The sequence below is a fragment of the Stenella coeruleoalba genome (genome assembly GCF_951394435.1).
Source record: "Stenella coeruleoalba genome assembly, chromosome: 8".
NCBI classification, from domain to species: Eukaryota; Metazoa; Chordata; class Mammalia; order Artiodactyla; family Delphinidae; genus Stenella; species Stenella coeruleoalba.
In genome coordinates this window covers 7129496-7150473 of record NC_137154.1, presented here as the reverse complement: position 1 = coordinate 7150473, position 20978 = coordinate 7129496, and the positions used below count along the sequence as shown (strand labels likewise).

Sequence of the window (20978 nt, the reverse complement as noted above, 5' to 3'; positions counted from 1 at the left end):
ACGTCCCCGCACCTGTGTGTCCTGGCATCTGGGGAGAGGATGTCACTGGCTAAACGTGGAGCGGGTTTCTGCCCTGAGCTGGCGGCTGTCCTGCCTCACACGCCAAAGCCAAGGCTGGAAACCCGCAGCTGTCAGGCCGAGGGAGCAGCCCGTGCCGATGCCTTGAGTCAGAGATAAATAGTTAACCTAATAGTGTGCAACCTTTGCCTTCCTCCTCTGATGGTGAAGTGGAATCAACAACAGATCGGACCAGGCTTGGGTAAAACTGGTCTCCCTCTGAAAACAAGCAGTCGCTGCTTTGTTTCATTCGTTTTACAAGTGCCTCCTCTGAAGGCAGGAATTGGAGACAAGCCCCAGCCTGGGGAGCTGATTTTCCCTCCTCCCCAGGATCCCCCACACGGGAAGCACCCAGCCACGGTCAAAGGGCCACTGTGACTTAGCAGCCTCAGGATGGAGCCTGGGCCCCTCTTCCACAACCTGATAGAGTTGCCGCAGTTCGAGAATGTCATTTGTATTTCTATCAAGCCACATATCAGCTAAAACCCCACCCCTCCCCGCCTTGGAAAACCCTTGCCGGGGAAGATTACGAGCCTTTGGCCACAATAGACAAGGCTCCGGCCCTTACCGTTTGAGCCCACGTGTGGCTCCTTGGGTGTCACGGCTCTGGCAATTCTTATGTTGCTGCTGCAGCAGCCTTGTGGGGAATGGTAATGTCCTGGTGCCCATTGGTCAAGGACAATCCAGAGGCCCCAGTGGGATAGGACGGTTTACAGAGGGGAGAAAAGACCTGTATCCTGGTGGGAGGGAGGCGTGTGCCGGGCAGGCAGGCGGTGGTGTGCAGCTTCCCGGGAAAGAAAGCTGGTGCTCCGCGTGAATGGGAGCAAGAGCCCGTTGCCTGGATACAAGTCGTGTGACTGTTGGCAATGCTCTGGGAGGACCTGAGCAGGCATTTAAAACAAAAAAAGCAGGATGAGAACCCCAGATTGCAGACAGGTCTGGCGACCCGTGCCCCTCTGACACCAGACGCTTCCCTTTTGCTCTTGGCGGGAAGTCGGTGCCCAGCCACTACCGGCTGACTGCTCCTCGGCCCCTCTTCACCTGGGTCACCAGTTTCCTGAAGCCTCGTCCCACTTGCTTGTGGGGAGAGCTCTTCCCCCCTCCCCTCACTGGGGCTCAGGATTCTGAAATAAGGCTCTGGGAGGGGGCACTGGTGACGGGGGTGGATGAAGTGGAGGAACCTGGCTGGGCCTGGACTCCTGGGACCCACCTGCTTCAGAATCCCCTTTGGTGGCATCTTCCCTCGTCCTGGTCGTGCCCTGGGCCTTCAAGACACAAGCCCAAGGATGAAGCAGATGGTTCTGAAGAAGCAAAGTCCTGTGTTCTTACCACGTTTGCCTCCCAGGCCTCGATGCCCCAGCCCTGCCCAGCCCTGGCCTCGGTGTTTCCTTTCCCTTCACTCAGGGTCACCTAGCCCGGCTCAGCCCAGCCTTGCGGCTTCCCCTAGTGCTGGGAGTAGCCATTTGGGCTGATTTTTCACTTCTCTGTTTGATACACGCTTCCTTTCCCCCGACCCTGGGGCTCCTGGCTGAGCCACCTGAGAGCCAGTTCTGGTTGGACACACGTGGCCTCTCCCTCCAGACGGCCCTCTAAGTAGATGTGAAAGGTCTTGACTGACTGGGGTGGGGTGAGGTAGGTTTTTTTTTTTTTACATTAAAAAAAAAAAATGTTACTGAGATATAATAATAACACGAATTTCACCTTTTTTTTTCCTTTTCTTCTTTTTTTTTTTTTTTTTTGCCAGCAAGGTCTGTGGGATCTTAGTTCCCAGACCAGGGATTGAACCCGGGACCCCAGCAGTGGAAGTGCAGAGTCCTAAACACTGGACCGCCAGGGAATTCCCGAATTTCACCACTTTAATGTGTATAGATAGTTCAGTGGCTTTTAGTACATTCACAGTGTTATGCAAACAGCATCACTATTTCTAGAATATTTTCTTCACCCCAGAAAGAAGCCCCATACCCACTAGCACTCACTCACCATCTCCACCCCACTCCCATCCCCTGCAAATGCTAAACTACTTTCTGGCTCTCTAGATTTACCTATTCTGGGCGTATCGTATAAATGGAATCAACCAGCATGTAGTCTTTTGTGTCTGGCTTCTTTCACTTAGCATAATGTTTTCAGGGTTCACCCATGTTGTAGCATTATCAGTGCTTCGTTCCTTTTTATGACTGAATACTATTCCACTGTACAGATAGACCATGTTTGGTTTCTCCATTCATCAGTTGATGGACATTAGTGTTGTTTCCACTTTGGGGGCTATTGTGAGTAGTGCTGCTGTAAACACTCTGTACAAGTTTTTGTGTGAACATGTTCTCAATGCTCTTGGGTATATCATATACCCAGGTATGGTAGGGGGAGGGGCTTTAGAGTTATGGAAGAAGGGAATGCAAGGGAAGGGAGGGAGAAGAGAAGGAAGAAAAGAGGGAAAGAAAGAAGTGATGGGCCTGGAACTGTGCTTGCTTAGGAGCCAGATGCCTCGAGGAGGCTAGACTGCCTTGCTGAGAAGTTTGGATCGATTCTTGTGCCTTGGGGAATCTTTGAAGGCTTCTGAGTAGTGGAAGGACAACATCCAATCTGTGTCTTAGGAAAGGGCTGGCAGTGCCGCAAAGGGCAAAGTGAAGCCGGGAGAGGCGGGAGACGGGAGACACGTTCAGAGCCATCAGAGGACAGAGCCCCCCAGCAGTCTCTCTCTGTTCCTATGGAAACAGTACCCCAGTTCCCCTGTGGAGGAACTGCCTGTCCTCCCCCCACCTCCCTTGCCTAAACCAAACCGCACGTTGCATTTCTCTGGCCTCAGTGATTGGCCAGGGATAGGCACAACCTAAGACATGCCAAACATAATGACTCTAAGGCTTCTGCTGGAGGTGGGAGAAAAGACACACCATAAGGGTGGAGCTGCTGCAGCCGTCTTGCCACCATGAAGGGAAACGCCTCCTGAATATGGATCAAACCAGAGGACAGAGAGCCAGAAGCTGGGGAGAGAGGTCAGCACCAGGCTACAATGTCCGAGCTCTGGTGAAGTGAGTCTCCTGCCCCCAAACCTAGAGCACAAATACCAACCCCGCTTTGCAACAATGCGTGTGAACCTAGAGAAGATTATGCTCAGCGAAATGAGTCAGAGAAAGACAAATGCTCCATGTTAGCACCTATATGTGGAATCTAAACAATAAAACAAACAAGTGTATCTAACAAAACAGAAACAGACTCAGATACTGAGAACAAAGTAGTGCTTACCAGTGGGAGGAGGAAGGGGGAGAAGCAAGATGGGGTATGGGATTAAGAGATAAAAACTGCTATATATAAAATGGATAAGCAGCAAGGATATAGTGTACAGCAAAGGGAAATATAGCCATTGTTTTGTAATAACTTTAAAGGAGTATAATCTATAAAAGTACTGAATGACTATGTTGTACACTTGAAACTAATACTGTACATCAACTATACTTCAATTTAGAAAATAAAATAAAAAGAGAAATAGCAAATACCACCACCACCACCACCACCATCCGGGTTTTGTTTGTTTTGGCCATGCTGCGCGGCTTTTGGGATCTTAGTTCCCTGACCAGGGATTTAACCTGGGCCGCTGCGGTGAAAGCGCCAAGTCCTAAGCCCTAACCACTGAACCACAAGGGAATTCCCCCCCACACCCCTTTTTTTTTCTTAAGTTTAAGTTGAGAAAACACAGCTTGGGTAGGAAGGAAAGGGAATTACCATTTCTGAGGACCAACTGTGTGTACTTTGACACAGAGATCACATCTAACCCTCTGGCAGCCTCCAAGAGGTTCAAGATCACCGGCCGAAGTAAGCAATGGGGCTGGGATTTGAACTCCAATCCCTCGTCTCTCCTCTGTGCCATACTGACCAACTTGGCCACCCAGCAAGGACAGACTTCAGAGGAGTCCCAGGGAGCAACCCAGGTGCCTGGGAGCATGTGGGAGGAGGGGATGCCTGGGTCTGTTGGGGCAGGTCGGGATGAAGGGGGCACCCAGATGGGCCCAGCCTCCCAGGACATCAGGGATGACAGATCCGGGCTCTGGTGAGGCGTGAGGATTGGAGGCGTTGATCCAGGAGTCGCCTGCGTAGAACTCATTACTCTCAAGAGAACCCAGAGCACTGGGAGTCTGGCCGACGAGAGGGGAGACCAGAGGGGGAGCTTACGCGCCTGGCCTCAGAGTCCGGAGGTCGCTGGGGTGGGACTTAATCACCCACGCTCAGGCATTTGGGCCCCTCTGTCACCCTGGCCTCATCATTCTAGATCTTCTTTCCCTGAGCGGCCAGGCCTATCTATGTCTGCTCCCTCTGGGTCTGCCCTGGAAATGCCAGGGCCCCATGGGCCTCAGGGCTGGTCTGCTCTGGGACCCACTGGGCCCACGGCCAGCTCCAGACTCCCCACCCAGACCCACCCTCCTCCTGTCAGCAGGGAGCCCGCCTAACAGCTGAAAGCCATGCAGCTGCCGGGGCCCAGGGCCCCTCGGGGGTCTTGGGGACAGCTGCTGGTCCGTGACCCCGCTGACCCCTGTCCCCGTGCACTGCTCCCTGAGAGCCTGGGCATCTGCCCCGAGCCTGGCGGGGCCCCGCAGAGCCCCATCTATCCTGCTGGCTCCCGTGGCTCCCAGATCCTCCCAGGGTCTGAGCATTTCTCACTGAGAGAGAGAACTGAAGACCTGCAGGGCTGAGTCAGCAGGCCCTACCCCCAGGAAAGGGGGAGAGCAGGGTGGGCAGAGGCAGTCCCGTAGCAGCCCCTCTCTGCTCCGGGAGCTGGAGGAGCCCTGGGCCAGTGTCTGGAAGGCTCAGCCATGCCTGAGTCCTGGGGGGCTGCTCCCGGGGCCCACTTTCCCGTGAGATCTGGAGTCCTCTTCAAATGTTCTTCTTCTTAGCCTAACTTCCAAAATATACAAATAGCTCAAACAACTCAATAACAAAGAAACAAACAACCCAATCAAGAAAGGGGCAGAAGACCTAAACAGACATTTCTCCAAAGAAGACATACAGGTGGCCAACAGGCACATGAAAAGATGCTCCACATTGCTAATTATTAGAGAAATGCAAATCAAAACTACAATAAGGTATCACCTCACACCGGTCAGAATGGCCATCATTAAAAAGTCTACAAAAAAAAAAAAAAAAAAAAAAGTCTACAAATAACAAATGCTGGAGAGGGTGTGAAGAAAAGGAAACCCTCGTACACTGTTGGTGGGAATGTAAGTTGGTGCAGCCACTATGGAGAACGGTATGGAGGTTACTAAAAATAGAACTACCATATGACCCAGCAATCCCACTCCCAGGCATATATCTGGACAAACCTATAATTCAAAAAGATACATGCACCCCTATGCTCATAGCGGCACTATTTACAATAGCCAAGATATGGAAACAACCTAAATGTCCATCGACAGATGAATGGATGAAGAAGATGTGGTATATATATATATATATATATATATATATATATATATATATATATATATAATGGAATACTACTCAGCCATAAAAAAGAATGAAATAATACCATTTGCAGCAACATGGATGGACCTAGAGATTATCACACTAAGTGAAGTAAGTCAGACAGAGAAAGATAAATACCATACAATATCACTTATATGTGGAATCTAAAACATGACGCAAATGAACTTATCTACGAAACAGAAACAGACTCACAGACATAGAGAATAGACTTGTGGTTGCCAAGGGGAAGGGGGGTGGGGGAGGGATGGATTGGGAGTTTGAGATTAGCAGATGCAAACCATTATATATATATATATGTATAACTGAATTGCTTTGCTGTACACCAGAAACTAACACAACATTGTAAATTAACTATACTTCAGTAAAATAAATTAAAAACAAAATAAATGAACAAAGAAACCCCAAATGTTCTGACCTTAGATTATTTCCAATCACAGTGGTTTACCTCTGGGGATGGGTGTTGGAGAACCAGGGGTCAGGGCTCGGAGGATTATTTGTCGTGTCCATTCTCACATCCTGTTTGACATCTTTTGCCATGCGCATGGACTATTTTAAAAGAAAGAAAAAATTATGTGTGTGTGTGTGTATACACACAACTCTCTTGCCCCTCTGCTCCACGATGCCTGCTCCCTGAGGGCAGGGACCCTGTCCCGTCCCTGTAGAGTGCTTGGCACACAGTAGGCCCACAAAAGATACCTGCCGAAGGGATGCCTTGTCATGAAACGTCCACCTGGGCCCTAGCCCATCAGTTCCCATGCCTGTTCCCACGCCTACTCCTGTTCGCAGACACTTGCAGTGGTGCCGGCTCTGTGTGGGGATCTCTTCTCAGCATCGGGATGCAGACACGTACCACCAAATGGAGAGAATTCCTGCTCCACCTAGAGGGGGCGCCAGGAAAGCACCGAGAGCCACTGTGCCTCAAACAGAGGCAGCCCACTCCAGGGTCTTTTTTTTTTTTTTTTTTGCCTGCATTGGGTCTTTGTTGCTGCGTGCGGGCTTTCTCTAGTTGCTGCAAGCAGGGGTTTCTCTTGTTGCAGAGCACAGGCTCTAGGCGCACGGGCTTCAGTAGTTGTGGCACGTGGGCTCAGTAGTTGTGGCTTTCGCTCTCTAGAGCGCAGGCTCAGTAGTTGTGGCACCCAGGTTTAGTTGCTCCACAGGATATGGGATCTTCCCAGACCAGGGCTGGAACCCTTGTCCCCTGCACTGGCAGGCAGATTCTTAATCACTGCACCACCAGGGAAGTCTCAACTGCAGGCTCTTTTACTTCCTAAACCCTCGTCTCCTATTTGCCCCCTGTATGCTACCCACAGTACCCTGCCCTTCATTCATTCATCTGTTCATTCATTCACATTCATTGGCATCCACTCTGGGGAGGCAACAGTGGTTACAGCCCAGTGGGGGATGGACATGAATCAGATGACGATGACTCAGAGAGGACCGTGGTCCGGAGTTTCTCCGAGGGAACTCGACATCGATTGGGGTCCAGAATGCTTCCCCGAGGGGAGATACCATGGCTGAGACCTGCAGGAATCGCAGGAGGCGGCCGGTGAAGGGAGGAGCCGTGTAAGGAGCCCGTCCTGGAGGCTGGGTGTGCTCAAGGCCAGAGAAGAGGGAGCTGAGAGGTGGCTTGAGGCTGGAGGCCAGCAGGGTCCCTGACCAGGGTTTGTGGCCACTGAAGCATGTGAGCAGGGGCGTGTGGCCGTCAGGTTGGTGTTTTGCATCAGTCATGATGTGGGGTGGAGAGTGGGCGGGGCCCCTGCTGGGATCCTCCATCTCCCTTGGTGGCCCCACTGTCCTCCCTTTCCTCCCTGGCCCCTCTCATCACCCAAGTCACCACACTGGACCGGCCTGACCCCGGTCCTTCCTCCCTGGCCCCTGTGGCCCATCTGTCACCAAATTCCAATCTTTCGACCTCATCATCTCCAGCGCCGTCTTTCACACCACAGCTCAGAGCCAAGTTCCGTCTCTCTCCTGATCCATCCCCCGCAAAGTGGCACCTGCCTCCAGTCAGGCCTCCCTCCACGTCCCCTTCTCTGAATCGATCCTCTTAAGCATAATTCTCTAATTCCTTTTCCAGTTCATGGAAAAGGAAATAGAAATGGCCCTGAAGCCTATGAAAAATGGCCAAACTCACTTACAAAAGAAACACAGATTAAAACCACACTGAGGCTCCTTTGTCTTTAGTTAGTGTTTACCTACCAGAGTGACACAAATCAAAAAGGCTGAGAACCAGTTGCCAGTGAGGCTGAGGAGAAATGGGCCCTGTGGTCCCTATGGGGGCCTGGACCTGGCACATCACCTGAGAAAGACAAGTGGACAGAGCTGACCAAATGACAACAGAGAGTGTCCTGCGACCCCCAAGTCCCTATGAACTTATTCTTCAGCTGTGCTCACACGAGTGTGTAACAGCATCTGTGCAAGATGGCAGCACTGCTTGTCACAGGAAAGGGCTGGGGACAACCTAAACGTCCGTCAACTGAGGCCATGGGTGTGGCTGATGGGCTGAAAGACCCTTGTCCAGAACAGAGGGAGTGGAGAGGGGGCTTGAGGCTGGAGAGACCATAATTTGCATAAATTATGGTACACCCCATGTGAAGTACTGTGCAGCTGTGAGAAAATGAAACTGACGATATACTCTATGAACTGACATGAAGTGGTCATAGATATAATGTCAACTGAAGAAAGGAAGGTGCCGGACAATGTGAATAGCAGAGGCTCAATAAATTGTGGCTTCCCATGGCTCCTGCAGAATCTCCCCCATCGCCCCCGGCAGTGGGGCCTGTCCTCCCCCTGCTCCCACCAAGGTCTGCTGTACTTTGGGGCTCTACTTGTCTAAATATTGCCATTTGTGTAAAAAAAAAAAAAAATGGACGGGGCTTTGCTTGCATGTGCAAAGAGTATCTCTAGAAGTGTTTACAAGAAACTGATAACGCTGGTTGTTTGTGGAGAGGAGAACTGGTGCCTGGGGAACAGGGGTAAGAGGGAGACGTTTTGCCTCTTGTGATTTCTTCTTTTATATTTTTATTTATTTATTTATTTGGCAGCTTCGGGTCTTTAGTTGCAGCACGTGGGATCCTCGTCACGACATGCGGGATCTTTCGATGTGGCGCGTGGGCTCTTCAGCCTGCTGTGATTTCTAAATTGTGAACCACACGAAAGCATTACCATGTCAACAAGATAGTTTACATTAAAAAAATGCAATTCTGGTCATGTCGCACTTCTGCACAGATCCTTGCTTCCCTCCCACAGCATTCGGCTGCTCTCGTGAGCTATTGTCTGCTTTTAATTATTCTTTAATGGGCAAGTGACAGAAACCCAATTCCAACAGGACTAAACAAAAATTGTAAGTTGTTGCTTCACGTAATGGATGTCTGATTCAGGCATGGCTGGATCCAGAAGCACGAACAATGTTATTGAGAGTCATTCTCTGGGCTCTGCTTTCCTCTGTGCTGGCTTTATTCTTGGACAAGCTCTTCCGTGAGTCGACAGCCCTGAGTTGACATCTTGGCATCTGTCACCCTAATAGTCACCACAAGTTCCCAGGCTGAAGCCCACTGCTGACATGCCCATCCCTAAACCATCCCTATGACTCAGATTGGGTAGGCTGGGGCCTCAGACCCACTTTTAGAGCTTGGAGGCAAGGTCAATCATACTGGAGACTCTGGAAGATGGAGGGGTGGTCAGCAGAATAAGAGGAATGGGAGCTGGGCAAGGATAATGGTGCTCGCCAGCTACCCTCCTGGTCTTTCCCCTCTCCTATGCCGTGGTCTGCTGGACACATCTATCCTGTTTCCCGCTCACACCATGCATCTACTCGCACTCCTTCTGGCCTTTGCCTTTGCCTCTCCCTGCTCCCCCTGAAATATCCTTTCCTTTCTCCGCCTGGCAAATTCCTACTCATCCATTAATACCCTGCTCAAATATCACCTCCTCTCGAAGCCTTCCTAACTCTTCCATCTGTTTCCCCACCTCTAGCAGAACAAATCCTTCTTACTGCTGTTCTTTTTGGTTCTTCACTCAATCCATAGTCGCTCACTGAGCCTCGTCTATGCTGCCTGGGATAGAAAGAGGTAAATCAGAACTGGCCTCTGCTTTCAAGGACCTCCATTATGGCACAGAATGTGCTGTTTTAGAATTGGTTATTTGTTTTACTCAGGGTATCTGTTCTCTGAGGGCTGGGCCCAGCCTTGACCCTCTGTGTCTTCTCCAGTCAGCACAGCTCTAGGCACAAGGTAGATGCAAATGAGTTTTCAAAATGAATAATGACAAGGTGCCTTGAAGGGGTGGGAAGTGTTGAAAACAACGCCTGCTAACTCTGTGTTCCCCAGGCCGAAAGACAGCCATGTGGCTTGGATGTTCCCAGAGGCCTCCGGGAGGAAGTGCCTCAGTCCCTGCTAGGACAGGGCTGTCACCACTCCGGAAACCCCCATGGCCCTGGGCCTGGGGCCAAAAATCCGGACCCAAAGGAAAGTCCCCCAGTAAGGCCCTGCCACCCAGCTCCCAAGGAGGGGTCCAAGGCAGAGGCAGAAGCTGGCGGTAGCTTCGAAGGGACTCTCATCTCGAATCCCAGCCTCTGCCAGGTCAGAGTTCTATGAAGGCAAGTGAAAAGCGAGGAGGGCAGGGCTGGAGTTGGCAGGAGCCCAGGGGAGGAAGGAAACAAGAAACAATCAAGGAAAAATCCAAACCAGGCCTGGGGTTGGCTCAGGCCACGGAGCCCTGCAGGCTGAGCTCAGGCTGTGCAGAGGAGGCTTCCTAGGGGTGGACGGAGCTCTGGCCCTGCTCCCTGTCTCCCTGTGGCAGGGGATCGGGGTGGCGGGGGCTGAGGCCCTTCCAGAGACCTTGTCTCCTCACACTGCCCCCTAGACGCCCCCAAGAGTATCACCACCCTTCCCTTTTGACTCCCTGCTCTCAGACCTGTCCCCAGACTCCTGGTCCCCTCATCCCACCTGCCTCCCTAGGTCCCCGGGTGGGCGGGGCCGAGGAGAGCTGGCTCCGGCCTGGGAGTCCTACCCCTCCGGCTCAGTTCCTCCGTTCTTCCAGGCTAACCTCGGAAAAGGGGGCCTCGGGCTCTATCCCCCAGGGCCTTTGGGGGCTGGGGCTGCTGACGTGGGTGATTTTCAGGAAGAAGAGACTGGGCGGGGAAGGAAGGGCTGAGTCAGTCCCTGTGTGGTGATTACAGGTCCTGTGAGTGTGGGAAGTTGCTGTGGGACTGGGGGGCAGAGGGGTGGGGACTGGGCTTATCTCAGGATCAAGGCGAGGCTCCAGGCTGAGAAGAAGGAATTTGAATACCACATTTTTTGGGGGATTTTTTGGCCGTGCCGCGCAGCATGTGGGATTTTAGTTCCCGGATCAGGGATCGAACCCATGCTCCCTGCATTGCAGGCACAGAGTCTTAACCACTGGGCCTCCAGGGAAGCCCCTTGGGGCATTGCTCCACACAGGCTTCCTTGCCTCTAACCTGTCCTGAATGTCCCTCAGGGTCCTACCCCCTCAGACACTGGGGTGTCCAGGAGTCCTTCCAGCAAGAATAGTCCAGGCCCTAGCTGAGGCAGCAGACCCTCAGTCAGGCTGGGCAGGGGGCACTTGGCCTGAGTGTCTACGGGGTCAGAAATACAGGACACCCTGGCCCTCCCGTGGCTCAGGATCCCGGCCTCACCACCCATACTTGGGCCTTTACACACTGCCTGAGAAGTTGCATAAAAAAGCCAGTTTTAGTCAATGAAATCCTGTTTTATAAATGCTCATTAATTGCAGGGCTGCCATGGCAACACTGGGCGTATCTGCAAAGATCTCGTCCATTCAGCAGAGCTGAGAGCTGCCAGCAGCCCCATCCCCAGGGATTCCTCAGGCCCCAGCCAAGTGACATGACCGCATCTGTGAATGGGGAGAATGAACCACCTACCTGAGTGCTTGCAAAGCACAGAACCCAGTGCCCGGCACAAAGCGGGCCTTGGATGTGGGCTTTGTGGGGGCCATATCTCTGGCTGATGGCAGGAGAGCAGCACAGGGAGCCGGCACTGGGCGGAGCCACGTCACAGCCAGGTGGGATTAAAACAGTCCCCAGAGCACGGTTCCTGTGGCTTTGGGTCCTGGTTGGGAGGATGGCTAGTTGCTGAGGGAGGGGTCCGGGGGTTGGGTCAGGCTCGGGGGCCAAATCTGCTGCTCTCTATCCATCCCCCAAGGTTCCCCAACTGCACAAACACACACACACACACACACACACACCCCCCAGAACCTCTCCAAAGGGCTCTGGAGTTCGTTCCTGGCTTTGAGTGACCTTGGATGAGGGTCTTTGCCTCTGCAAGCTTTCACCTCTGTAACTTTGTTTTGCCGCCAGCCCTGAATGGAGCTCCTGACCTTCCCCGAGCCCCTTCCTCCAATGGAGGACGCTCAGCTGATGGGCGGGGCTGCGCCGCAGGCTCAGGGGGGTCATCATTAGAGTCATCTAGGCATCATTAGACTCATTCCAGGTCAGGTGACAAGGCCAGTCACCACCCCCCAAAGCTCCTGTTATAATGTTTCCATGAAACTCCTGCCTGCGGGGACTGTGTGGTCCCATCAACAATACACTCGCAAGTCCCTTCTCTTGCTTGGGACTCATGTAACTCCCATTTTACAGGCAAGAAGGCTCAGAACGGGACTGTACTTTCTTCGTCTGTGGCCACAGAGCAAGTCAGCAGCACAGCCAGCTCAGAACCTGGGTCTGTGGCTCAGAAGCAGTGCTCAGGGCCTGGCACCTAGCTGTCCCCCTACCTGGCTGTGTGTGGGAAGGAAGGCGGGGTGGGGGGTGACAATGGCTGGGTGAGAAGACTGAGTGGGGACGAGGGCCCGGAGCCAGCATGTCTTGCCACTTGCAGTCTAAGTAGATCACTGTCAGGGCCCGAGCTTCGGTTTCCATTTCTGTAAAGGGGGATAGTGATGCTGGCTCTGCCCACCTTGCTGGGCTCTCAGAGGATTTGAGGAGCTCAGGGGCAAGAGGCACTTGGTAAGGGCACAGGCAAGCCTGGGTGGGTGGATTCTTGGCAGAGCCGCGGTGGCAGGAAGGGAGAGAGGTACAATACTTATCCACACACACGACAATTTGGCCCAGGGCCCCATTCCTCCACTGTCCAGGCCTCAGTTTTCCTCTGAGCCACCAGGCCAGTCCTGGCAGAATCCACCTGACTGATGCTCCCTGGGGAGTTAAAGGAGGAAACTTCCCTGTATTAGTTTTCTATTGCTGCTGTAACAAACCACCACAAACTTGGGGGCTTAAAACAACACAAATTTATTAACTTACGGTTCCGTTGGTTTGAAGTCCAACATGGGTCTAAAATCAAGCCGTCAGCTGGGCCGTGTTCCTTCTGGAGGTTCTGGGGGAGAATCTGTTTCCTTGACTTTTCCAGCTTCTAGAGGCCACCCACATGCCTTTGTCTGTGGCCCCTTCCTCCATCTTCCAAAGCAGCAACACAGCATTTCTGTGTCATCACATCTCTTTCTCTGACTCTCCTGTCTCCCTCTTCCACTTTTAAGGACCATCATGATTACATTGGGCCCACCCAGATAATTCAGGGTAATCTCCCTCTTTTAAAGTCAGTTGATTAGTAACTGTAATTCCATTGGCAACCTTAATTATTCTTTGCTGTGTAACGAAATATATTCACAGGTTCCAGAGACTAGGACATGGACATCTTTAGGGAGGGGCCATTTGCCTACTCCACTCCCCTTCTCCCCATCCTTCCCTCCCTCAGGATGCCTTCCTGACCCCCTCTCCCTAAGAGTCCCTCCCACATTTACAGTATGGAAGCTTTCATCATCCTGGTCACATTGTACGGTCACAGCTGTCACCCTCCAGAAAGCAAGGTCCCCTCACCTCATTACCATCCACCCTTCCTTTGCCCCACTCTTCTTAGCACTTGCTCCCTCAGACGGGTATCACAGTCTACTTGGGGACTTGGGTTTCCTCCATTTCCCTTCATTGGACAGTAGGTCCCAGTCCGGAGGGGGCTGCATCCCCAGCGACAAGAACAGCGCCTGGCACCTATAGATGCACAATTATCTGCTGAATCACTGAAAGGAGCAAGGGCAGAGTTCCCTTTAGTCTATCTCCAGCTCCTGTGTAGGGCCTGCCCTTCAGTAAATGTTGCTCGTACTGAACGAATGAAAGAATGAATGAACCAACCAACCAGCCAATCAACTAATGTTGGAATGAGTCTAAGTACGGATCCCACCCCAGCCCCGGAAGCCACTTAGCCTGACAGCAAATACGGGCATGGCCCGGCCACTCCTCCCGCACACACCCTCAATGCCCTGTATTCTAAGGGGCGGCAAACTCCTGAAAGCTCTCGGAAGTCTGTAATATTTTAACATAGACGCCTCTAAGGCCTCATTCATTTCCTTAGTAGTCACTGAATACACTTGTGCGGGCGCCTCCCCGGACCCGGCCCTCCTAGAACCGAGAGTTTTGGTTCCGACGGGCACAGCCGGAGTCCGCGAAGTCCAGCCCGTGCACCCGACGCCGCCTGGGCCGCAGCCGCCCGAGCTTGGAATGGACCCCCGGGCCCGCGCGGCTGCTGGACCCCCGCGCTGCGCCTCCAAAGGGGGAACCCAGGCGGGCCAGGGAGTAGGGCGAGGCTGTGGGCGGGGCCTAGTTGGGGCGGTCCCGGCATTGGCTCCGCGGCAGGGGGCGGGGCTTTAGGGGCCACTGTCAGCACTGTAAGTTCACAGCCCAGGTCTGTCCCATCGCCGCGCGGTCCAGCTCCTGAGCTTTCGCCGCCCGCCGGTCAGTCGCTTGAACGCGCTCAAGGTGAGTTCAGGCCGGGACTCTGCGGCCCGACCGCGGCTCCTAGGGAGGCCCATCCTCGAGGCGCCCCATCCCAGCTCGCGCCCCGGCCCCCGACTCACCTCCACGTAGATCCTTTCCCGGGTGCCTCGGGCTGCACCATGTTTCCCGCCCGCGCCTTGGTCCCGGCGGCCACGCCCGCTTCCCCCTCGGCCTGCGGTGCGCCGCGCATCCCGAACCTGAACTCCCGGTCCAGCCCTCCACACTGCGCCAGAGCCCCCGCCCCCCACCCCAGGACCCGGGAGTACCCTCCCGCCGCCATCCCCGCCCGGGCTCAGGGTCGTATGGTGAGGTGTCCTCCTATCTTTAGCCGTGGCCGCGAGTGTCCTGAAACGGATCCGGACTGCGCTGGGCTGCACTCGGGCAGAGGGCTGGGAGGGGTCGGCGCCGGAACCCCAGCTGGGGCTGAGGAGCCGGACCCACGGGAGCCAGGGGCGGGGGCTGCACGCCAGAGCTCTGGCCCTGAGCCGAGCGGACACTCGGACATCGCCCAGGCCGGAAAGCACGGGGGAGGCTCCTCCCTGAGTTTGGATACCCGGGCAGGGTCCAGGATCTCTCCCTTTCCCCCCACTGTCGGGTTGTGAGACCAGAGCCCCCCAAGAGAAGAAGATCCCGCAGACAATCCTCACCTGGTACGTCAACGTGCGGCTCCTTGGGGGAGCAGGAGACGCTCTGGAGACCCGAGTGCGCGCCGGGAACCCTCCGGGACGAGGGGCAGTAGAGGGAGAGAGCGCGCCACCTAGTGGCCGCGGAGCCGAGCGCCGCTCTGCACAGCGACGCTGGGAGACCCCGCTGCCAGCGAGGGGGACTCTACGCAGGCAGGCTAAGTCCTGGCCGGCAGGCGGAGGCGGACCCCTCTGCTCGGGGGCTGTTCATTTTTGGTCTTGTTTGGAGCACTGTCCCCGGAGAACCAAAATGCTTGAGGAAGGCCCTACAGCTATTTGCTGAATAAATATCGGGGCTGACAAGTGACCCGCTACCCCTGTCTTTGTACATCGGCGCTCTCTCTCACTTGCAGTATGGCAGTAGGGTCTCCAGTAGCCCCCTGGTAACGGCTTTATTGTCATCCCATTTCATAGACGAGGAAGGTGAGGCCCAGAGAGGAAAGGTGTCTTCCCAAGGTCAGGGTGAGTTCCAGGTAGAGATGGGTTCAAGGTCAGAGGCCTGCTTTTTGAACACTCCTGGTGGAGAGTGGCCTAGTAGTTCTTGTGACAGGAAGGGTTCTGCATCCAGGAAGTCATTTTCTCTAAAGGAGGCCCCGGGCTCCTTCCAGAGCAAGCCAACAGAGCTGGGATGTCTCCCATCTGCTCCTCCCAAAGCTGCAGGAAGGCCCCCCGTCCCAGGCCCCCAGAGCCTTGTCCTGATGGAGAGCTCATTCTCACATCTCTGGACACTTGCAAATTGAGAGAGGGGGCCAACCAAGAGGTAGGACTTAAATGGAGGAGGTCTGGGGACCCGGTGGCCCCAGCCCAGGTGGGAGCCTATTTCTCTCCTGCTCCCCAAGCAGTTCACAGAGGTTGACACGGCCCACTGCATCGGAGCCACTGGGACCCAGCTACGTAGTAGTGCCCACTCTTCCTCTTACTAGCTGGGTGACCTCAGCAAAGTTGCTTAACATCTCTGAGTTTCAGCTTCTGCCTCTGTAAAGGCCAGTAATGACACCCACCGTGCTGTGCCTGGGACGTTAAAATGGAAACCATGCAAGGGTAGCTGGAGCCTGGGGTCTTGTAGTTGCCAAATCTGAATACTTGGGGCTTGACGGTTGCAATTCCCAGCTCTCCCCTGGTGGTTGAGGCTGGCCCAACCCTTCCCCCCAGCCTCAGTTCTCCCCACATCTGGAATTGGGTGGGTACATCTGGCTCAGAGCAAGAGAGCTGTCAGGGACACCGGATTTGTTGTGGAAACATTCAGGCTGTCTTGGCACCCCTGAATGATGGGAGGGAACTGGCCCAAGTTCTGGGCAGATCCCCTCGGTTAGCCCCCCTCTCCGTGAGTGAAAAAGAAGGAAAAGCTACCCCAAGACTTCTCCTGCCAAGGGGACAGATAGGAGGTGTGTCGGCATGCCCCCAGGCCTGGCATGGTGGGCACAGATAAATGTTTGTTAGATAAAGGAGTGATGGGAGTCCAAGACTTCAACTTCAGAGCACTCCCTGCCTCCCTCTTCCTCCCTCCAGCTTCTTCCAAGCTTAGCTGGAATTCTGCCACCGGAGAGTCATTCTTTTGTTTCCTATTAAGCTGCAGGTGCTCTGGGAGGGGCAAGATGTCCGGTCTCTTTGGCTCAGCTCAACTGACCCAGGGTGTTCGGTCCTGGGGTGGGGTTTCCTGAGTAAGGGCCTGGGCTGGGGGGGTGTAGCTGGGACTCAGCCTCTCCTGCATCCTCTTTCCTCCTTCCTGCTCCCTCCTGCCAGTCCCCTCACTCTTCCCTCGCCCTGCCCGGCCTGGCCTGGGATGAATAATGGGGCAGAGGACCTGGCAGAGGCCTCCCTGATGCTGCTCGGTGCTTCCCCAGTGATTTCCCACCTGCTCAGCCCCTGTTGGCCTGGGGAGAGTGTGCTTATCTAGGTACCTGCTGGGTGACCTTGGACAAGTTGCTTTGCCTTCCATGCTCTGATTCTACACATCAGGCCAATCCCCCACCGTGGGAACTAGAGGAAGTGCTTGCTCCACTTCCTTTTTCTGTCAAACCTGCACGATACCCCTCCAGAGTGTATTTATTTTTTCCACATTAAAAATATCTTTATTTTTTATGACTACATGAATAATACGTGCTCATAAATAATACATGCTTCTTATTAAGAATTTGAGCTTATAGGGCTTCCCTGGTGGCGCAGTGGTTGAGAATCTGCCTGCCAATGCAGGGGACACGGGTTCGAGCCCTGGTCTGGGAAGATCCCACACGCTGCGGAGCAACTAGGCACGTGAGCCACAACTACTGAGCCTGCGCGTCTGGAGCCTGTGCTCCGCAACAAGAGAGGCCACGATAGTGAGAGGCCCGCGCACCGAGATGAAGAGTGGCCCCCACTCGCTGCAACTAGAGAAAGCCCTCGCACAGAAACGAAGACCCAACACAGCCATAAATAAATAAATAAATAAATAAATAAAAGAGTTCCTTTAAAAAAATTTAAAAAAAAAAGAATTTGAGCTTATAAAAGTATGAACAAGAGAGGGAAGTCACCTGAAATTCTACCACTTTGAGAGAACCACCATCAACATTTTGGTGACCATCCTTTCATATTTGGCTTACATATATCATTTCTTAGTAATGGGCCCCAGATTTTAATTTTTTCTGAGGACAACTTTCCTCCCATGTCACAAGACCCACACCCCATCCCTGCCCTCTACCCCAGTCTAGGTATACCACATGACAACCTAGTGCCAGCCTTCTATATTCTTCTCTGTTCCTATATCGAATATAATCCTATGCAGACCTGTATACGCAGGTACACATACATGCATGTTCAGGGAGTGGGGAGGAGAGCTGGTCAATGTTTTCAAAAAATGGATCCTTCTAGACTACATTTTTTCATTTTGCTTCTCTCTCTCTGCAATGCCTTATGGGAATCCCTCCAAAATGTCCGATAGCTCTAATTTTATTTATTTATTTGTTTGTTTGTTTGTTTATTTAGTGGCTTGTGGGATCTTAGTTCCCCTACCAGAGATTGAACCCCGGCCACAGCAGTGAAAGCGCTGAGTCCTAACCACTGAACTGCCAGGGAATTCCCTGATAGCTCTAATTTTAAAATGGGAATGATAGGAAGGTGGTTGTGATGATTAAATGAGATGTGTGTGCAAAGAACTCAACGAAATTCCAGGCACAGAGCAGAGCTGCCACGCCTCAGATATTTGTATCCCCCACTCCATCTTCCCCTTAGGCGCTGGGGCAGGGAGGAGGGGCAGAAACTACATTAAGCTTAGGCCCTGCCCATAAGGAACTCCTAACGGAGAGGAGGAGAAAAGGGAAGCTCTGAGCAGGTGACCTCACTTCCAGTAGGATGTGATGGGGCCAAATGGGAGGTGTCGGTCGTTATGCACTGTTGGCTGAACTCCTGCTGTGCCAGGCCTGGGAGGATGAGACAGAGGTTACAAGATCTCAATCCTCCGTCAATCGGGAGCTGAGACAAATCTGCGAGACCCCCAGACAAGTTGGCACGGTCATGTCCTGGGCACAGTTGAATGCAGACCACAGCGATGAGCAGAGCTGGGGACTCAGGGCAAGAGATCAGAGCCGGGGCAGGTATGTGACTTCAGTCCTGTCGCTTAGGTTCCCCACTCACGGAGGGAGGGGCTTGGCGCTGCTGATCCAGGCCTTGAGGTGCAACAAGTCCGTGAGCGAACACAGGCTTCAGCCAGGAGGGCTCCCCACAGGCGTGCAGCGCCACGTGGGCTCCCAGGGCTGATGAAAGAGACCCAGAAACAAGACGGATGCCTCTGCCTTTGTCCTTCTGTCCCTGACTTGTACCCTTGATGTTTCAGCTCCTCAGCCCTGGACCAGAGAGAAGCTGGCGAGGACGAGCCCAGACAGCATCACTGCCTACGAGCTCTGCGCCTTCCTGCTTCCAGTTTTCAGACGAGTTTTCAACCCTCTTGGGAGAAAGTGATTTTTGTTATCTCGATCCTCTGACTTCATCGATCGTTTATCTTTCTTTTCCAAATTCCTTGGGCCAACTTTGGTCACACCACACGCACTTGGCAGGTGTTTGGTGTCTGGAAACCTCCCTCTAGGTGTTTCTTGAGGGTGGTGAGAGGAGGCAGCGGAGGCCGTGGTCCTGCGAGCAGACTGTCCAGGCCTGGGTGGTGAGGTCGCGATGTCCACCAAGGTGCCCATCTATCTGAAGCGCGGCAGCCGCAAAGGCAAGAAGGAGAAGCTGCGGGACCTGCTGTCCTCAGACATGATCAGCCCACCACTGGGGGACTTCCGTCACACCATTCACATCGGCAGTGGTGGCGGCAGTGACATGTTCGGTGACATCTCCTTCCTGCAAGGCAAGTTCCACCTCCTGCCGGGGACGGCGGTCGAGGAGGCCGAGGAGGATGGTGGCTTTGAGCTGCCCTTCCAGTTCACGCGCACGGCCACCCTGTGCGGGCGGGAGCTCCCCGACGGGCCGTCCCCTCTGCTCAAGAACGCCATCTCCCTCCCCGTCATCGGCGGGCCCCAGGCACTCACCTTGCCTGCCGCCCAGGCCCCACCCAAACCCCCTCGCCTGCACCTGGAGAGCCCTCAGCCTTCCCCACAGCCCTCCCCGCAGGAGGCAGGGAGTGTGGACATCTGGCGGATTCCAGAGGCTGCCTCGACCCACAGTGGGCTGAGCCCCGAGTCTGGGGCTGAGGAGCCCTTCCTGTCCCACGCCAGCTCCCTGCTCTCCCTGCATGTAGACCTGGGGCCTTCCATCCTGGACGACGTTCTCCAGATCATGGACCAGGACCTGGGCCACCTGCAGATCCCCACATAGGACACAAGAATGGCCAGGCTGGGGTGAATGCCAGAGACAGTTGGTGGACACGGCCCTGATCTAGAAGTCGGGGTCCCAAGGTCCCACCTGCGTGGTTGCTGGCCAGTGATTTCTCACTTTGAGCCTTTGTTTCCCCTCCCTCCCACCCTCTCCCCGTGGACAGAGTGGCCTCTTTGCTTTCCCCTAAGCCCCACGAGGATATGTGTAGACGTCAGCCCAAAGTGCCCTGTGCCTCCTGGGCCACCTGGACCCCCACCGCCAACTGCTCCTCAGACCCCTTGGACTGAGGCTCTGCTGAAATGGAATCTGCTTTTCACCTCCCTCTGCCTCAGCCCCATCAGCGCCCTGCTGGGGGGCGGAGGGTGAGGGAAGACGTGGGGCACAGCCAGCTGGATCTCTGGCTCTGTGTCCTTAACTGGGAATGTGGCACCAGTGACCGATGTCCCTCCACCCCACCCCTCCTACATGACCAGGGGATTCTGGTTGCAATAAAACTTGCTGCTGCTGGTACTTGTGTTGGCCGTACCCTGCCCCCAGGCTCCTCTTGAAGTCAGGCCAGGCTCTGGGAGCTGTGGGCTGACCCTGGGGGAGACCCCAGCCCCAGAGGGCCTTGAACAGGGCGGGGCCTGCCTTCTGGAAGACGGTACCCCATTCCTAGCCCATAGTGAGAATGAAGCAGGAACGAACCAAGTGCCAATTGGGGATATTCTGACGTTAATTCGGGTGTTTGACAAGAGACGGCCAAGCACCGGAGTAGGCCAGGAGCTGGCCCTGGGGGCTGGGGTTTGTCAGGGAGGCCCAAGAGGCAAGGAATAACCACGGGCCTGGCGCAGTGGAACCAACAGCTTCTTGGGCGCCAGAGGACTGAGGGAGCGCACAGCAGGGCGGGCTGGGCCTGGGGCTGGGCGGGATCAGCCTTGCTCGTCAGCAGACCCATCTCATCAGCGCTGCCTACTGAGCACCTGCAGTGCATCAGACATGCTCCAAGTCTGGTGGGGGGAAGGATATCAAATCTGTAAGCAAGCAAATTTCCTATAGTGTTGAACACCATGAAGAAAACACCAAGATTGGTAATGTCTGGGGCAAGGGTGCGGTGGTGTCGTGATTCTGAGCCAAACCTGAGGGCTGACGGACTTATGCTCACGCATAAGCAAAGGCACTGAGGCACCAGAGTGAGT

At 54.2% G+C, this 20978-nt stretch overlaps 1 protein-coding gene across 1 annotated transcript; it reads left to right on the top strand.

Moving 5' to 3' along the window:
- The first annotated feature begins 14228 nt into the window (after positions 1-14228).
- On the top strand, positions 14229-20256 carry CDC42EP2 (CDC42 effector protein 2). The gene is made up of 2 exons (XM_079928779.1): positions 14229-14314; positions 18824-20256. The coding sequence occupies exon 2, from the start codon at positions 19156-19158 to the stop codon at positions 19798-19800; it is 645 nt and encodes a 214-aa protein (XP_079784905.1). The 5' UTR covers positions 14229-14314; positions 18824-19155; the 3' UTR covers positions 19801-20256.
- The last annotated feature ends 722 nt before the right edge of the window (positions 20257-20978 follow it).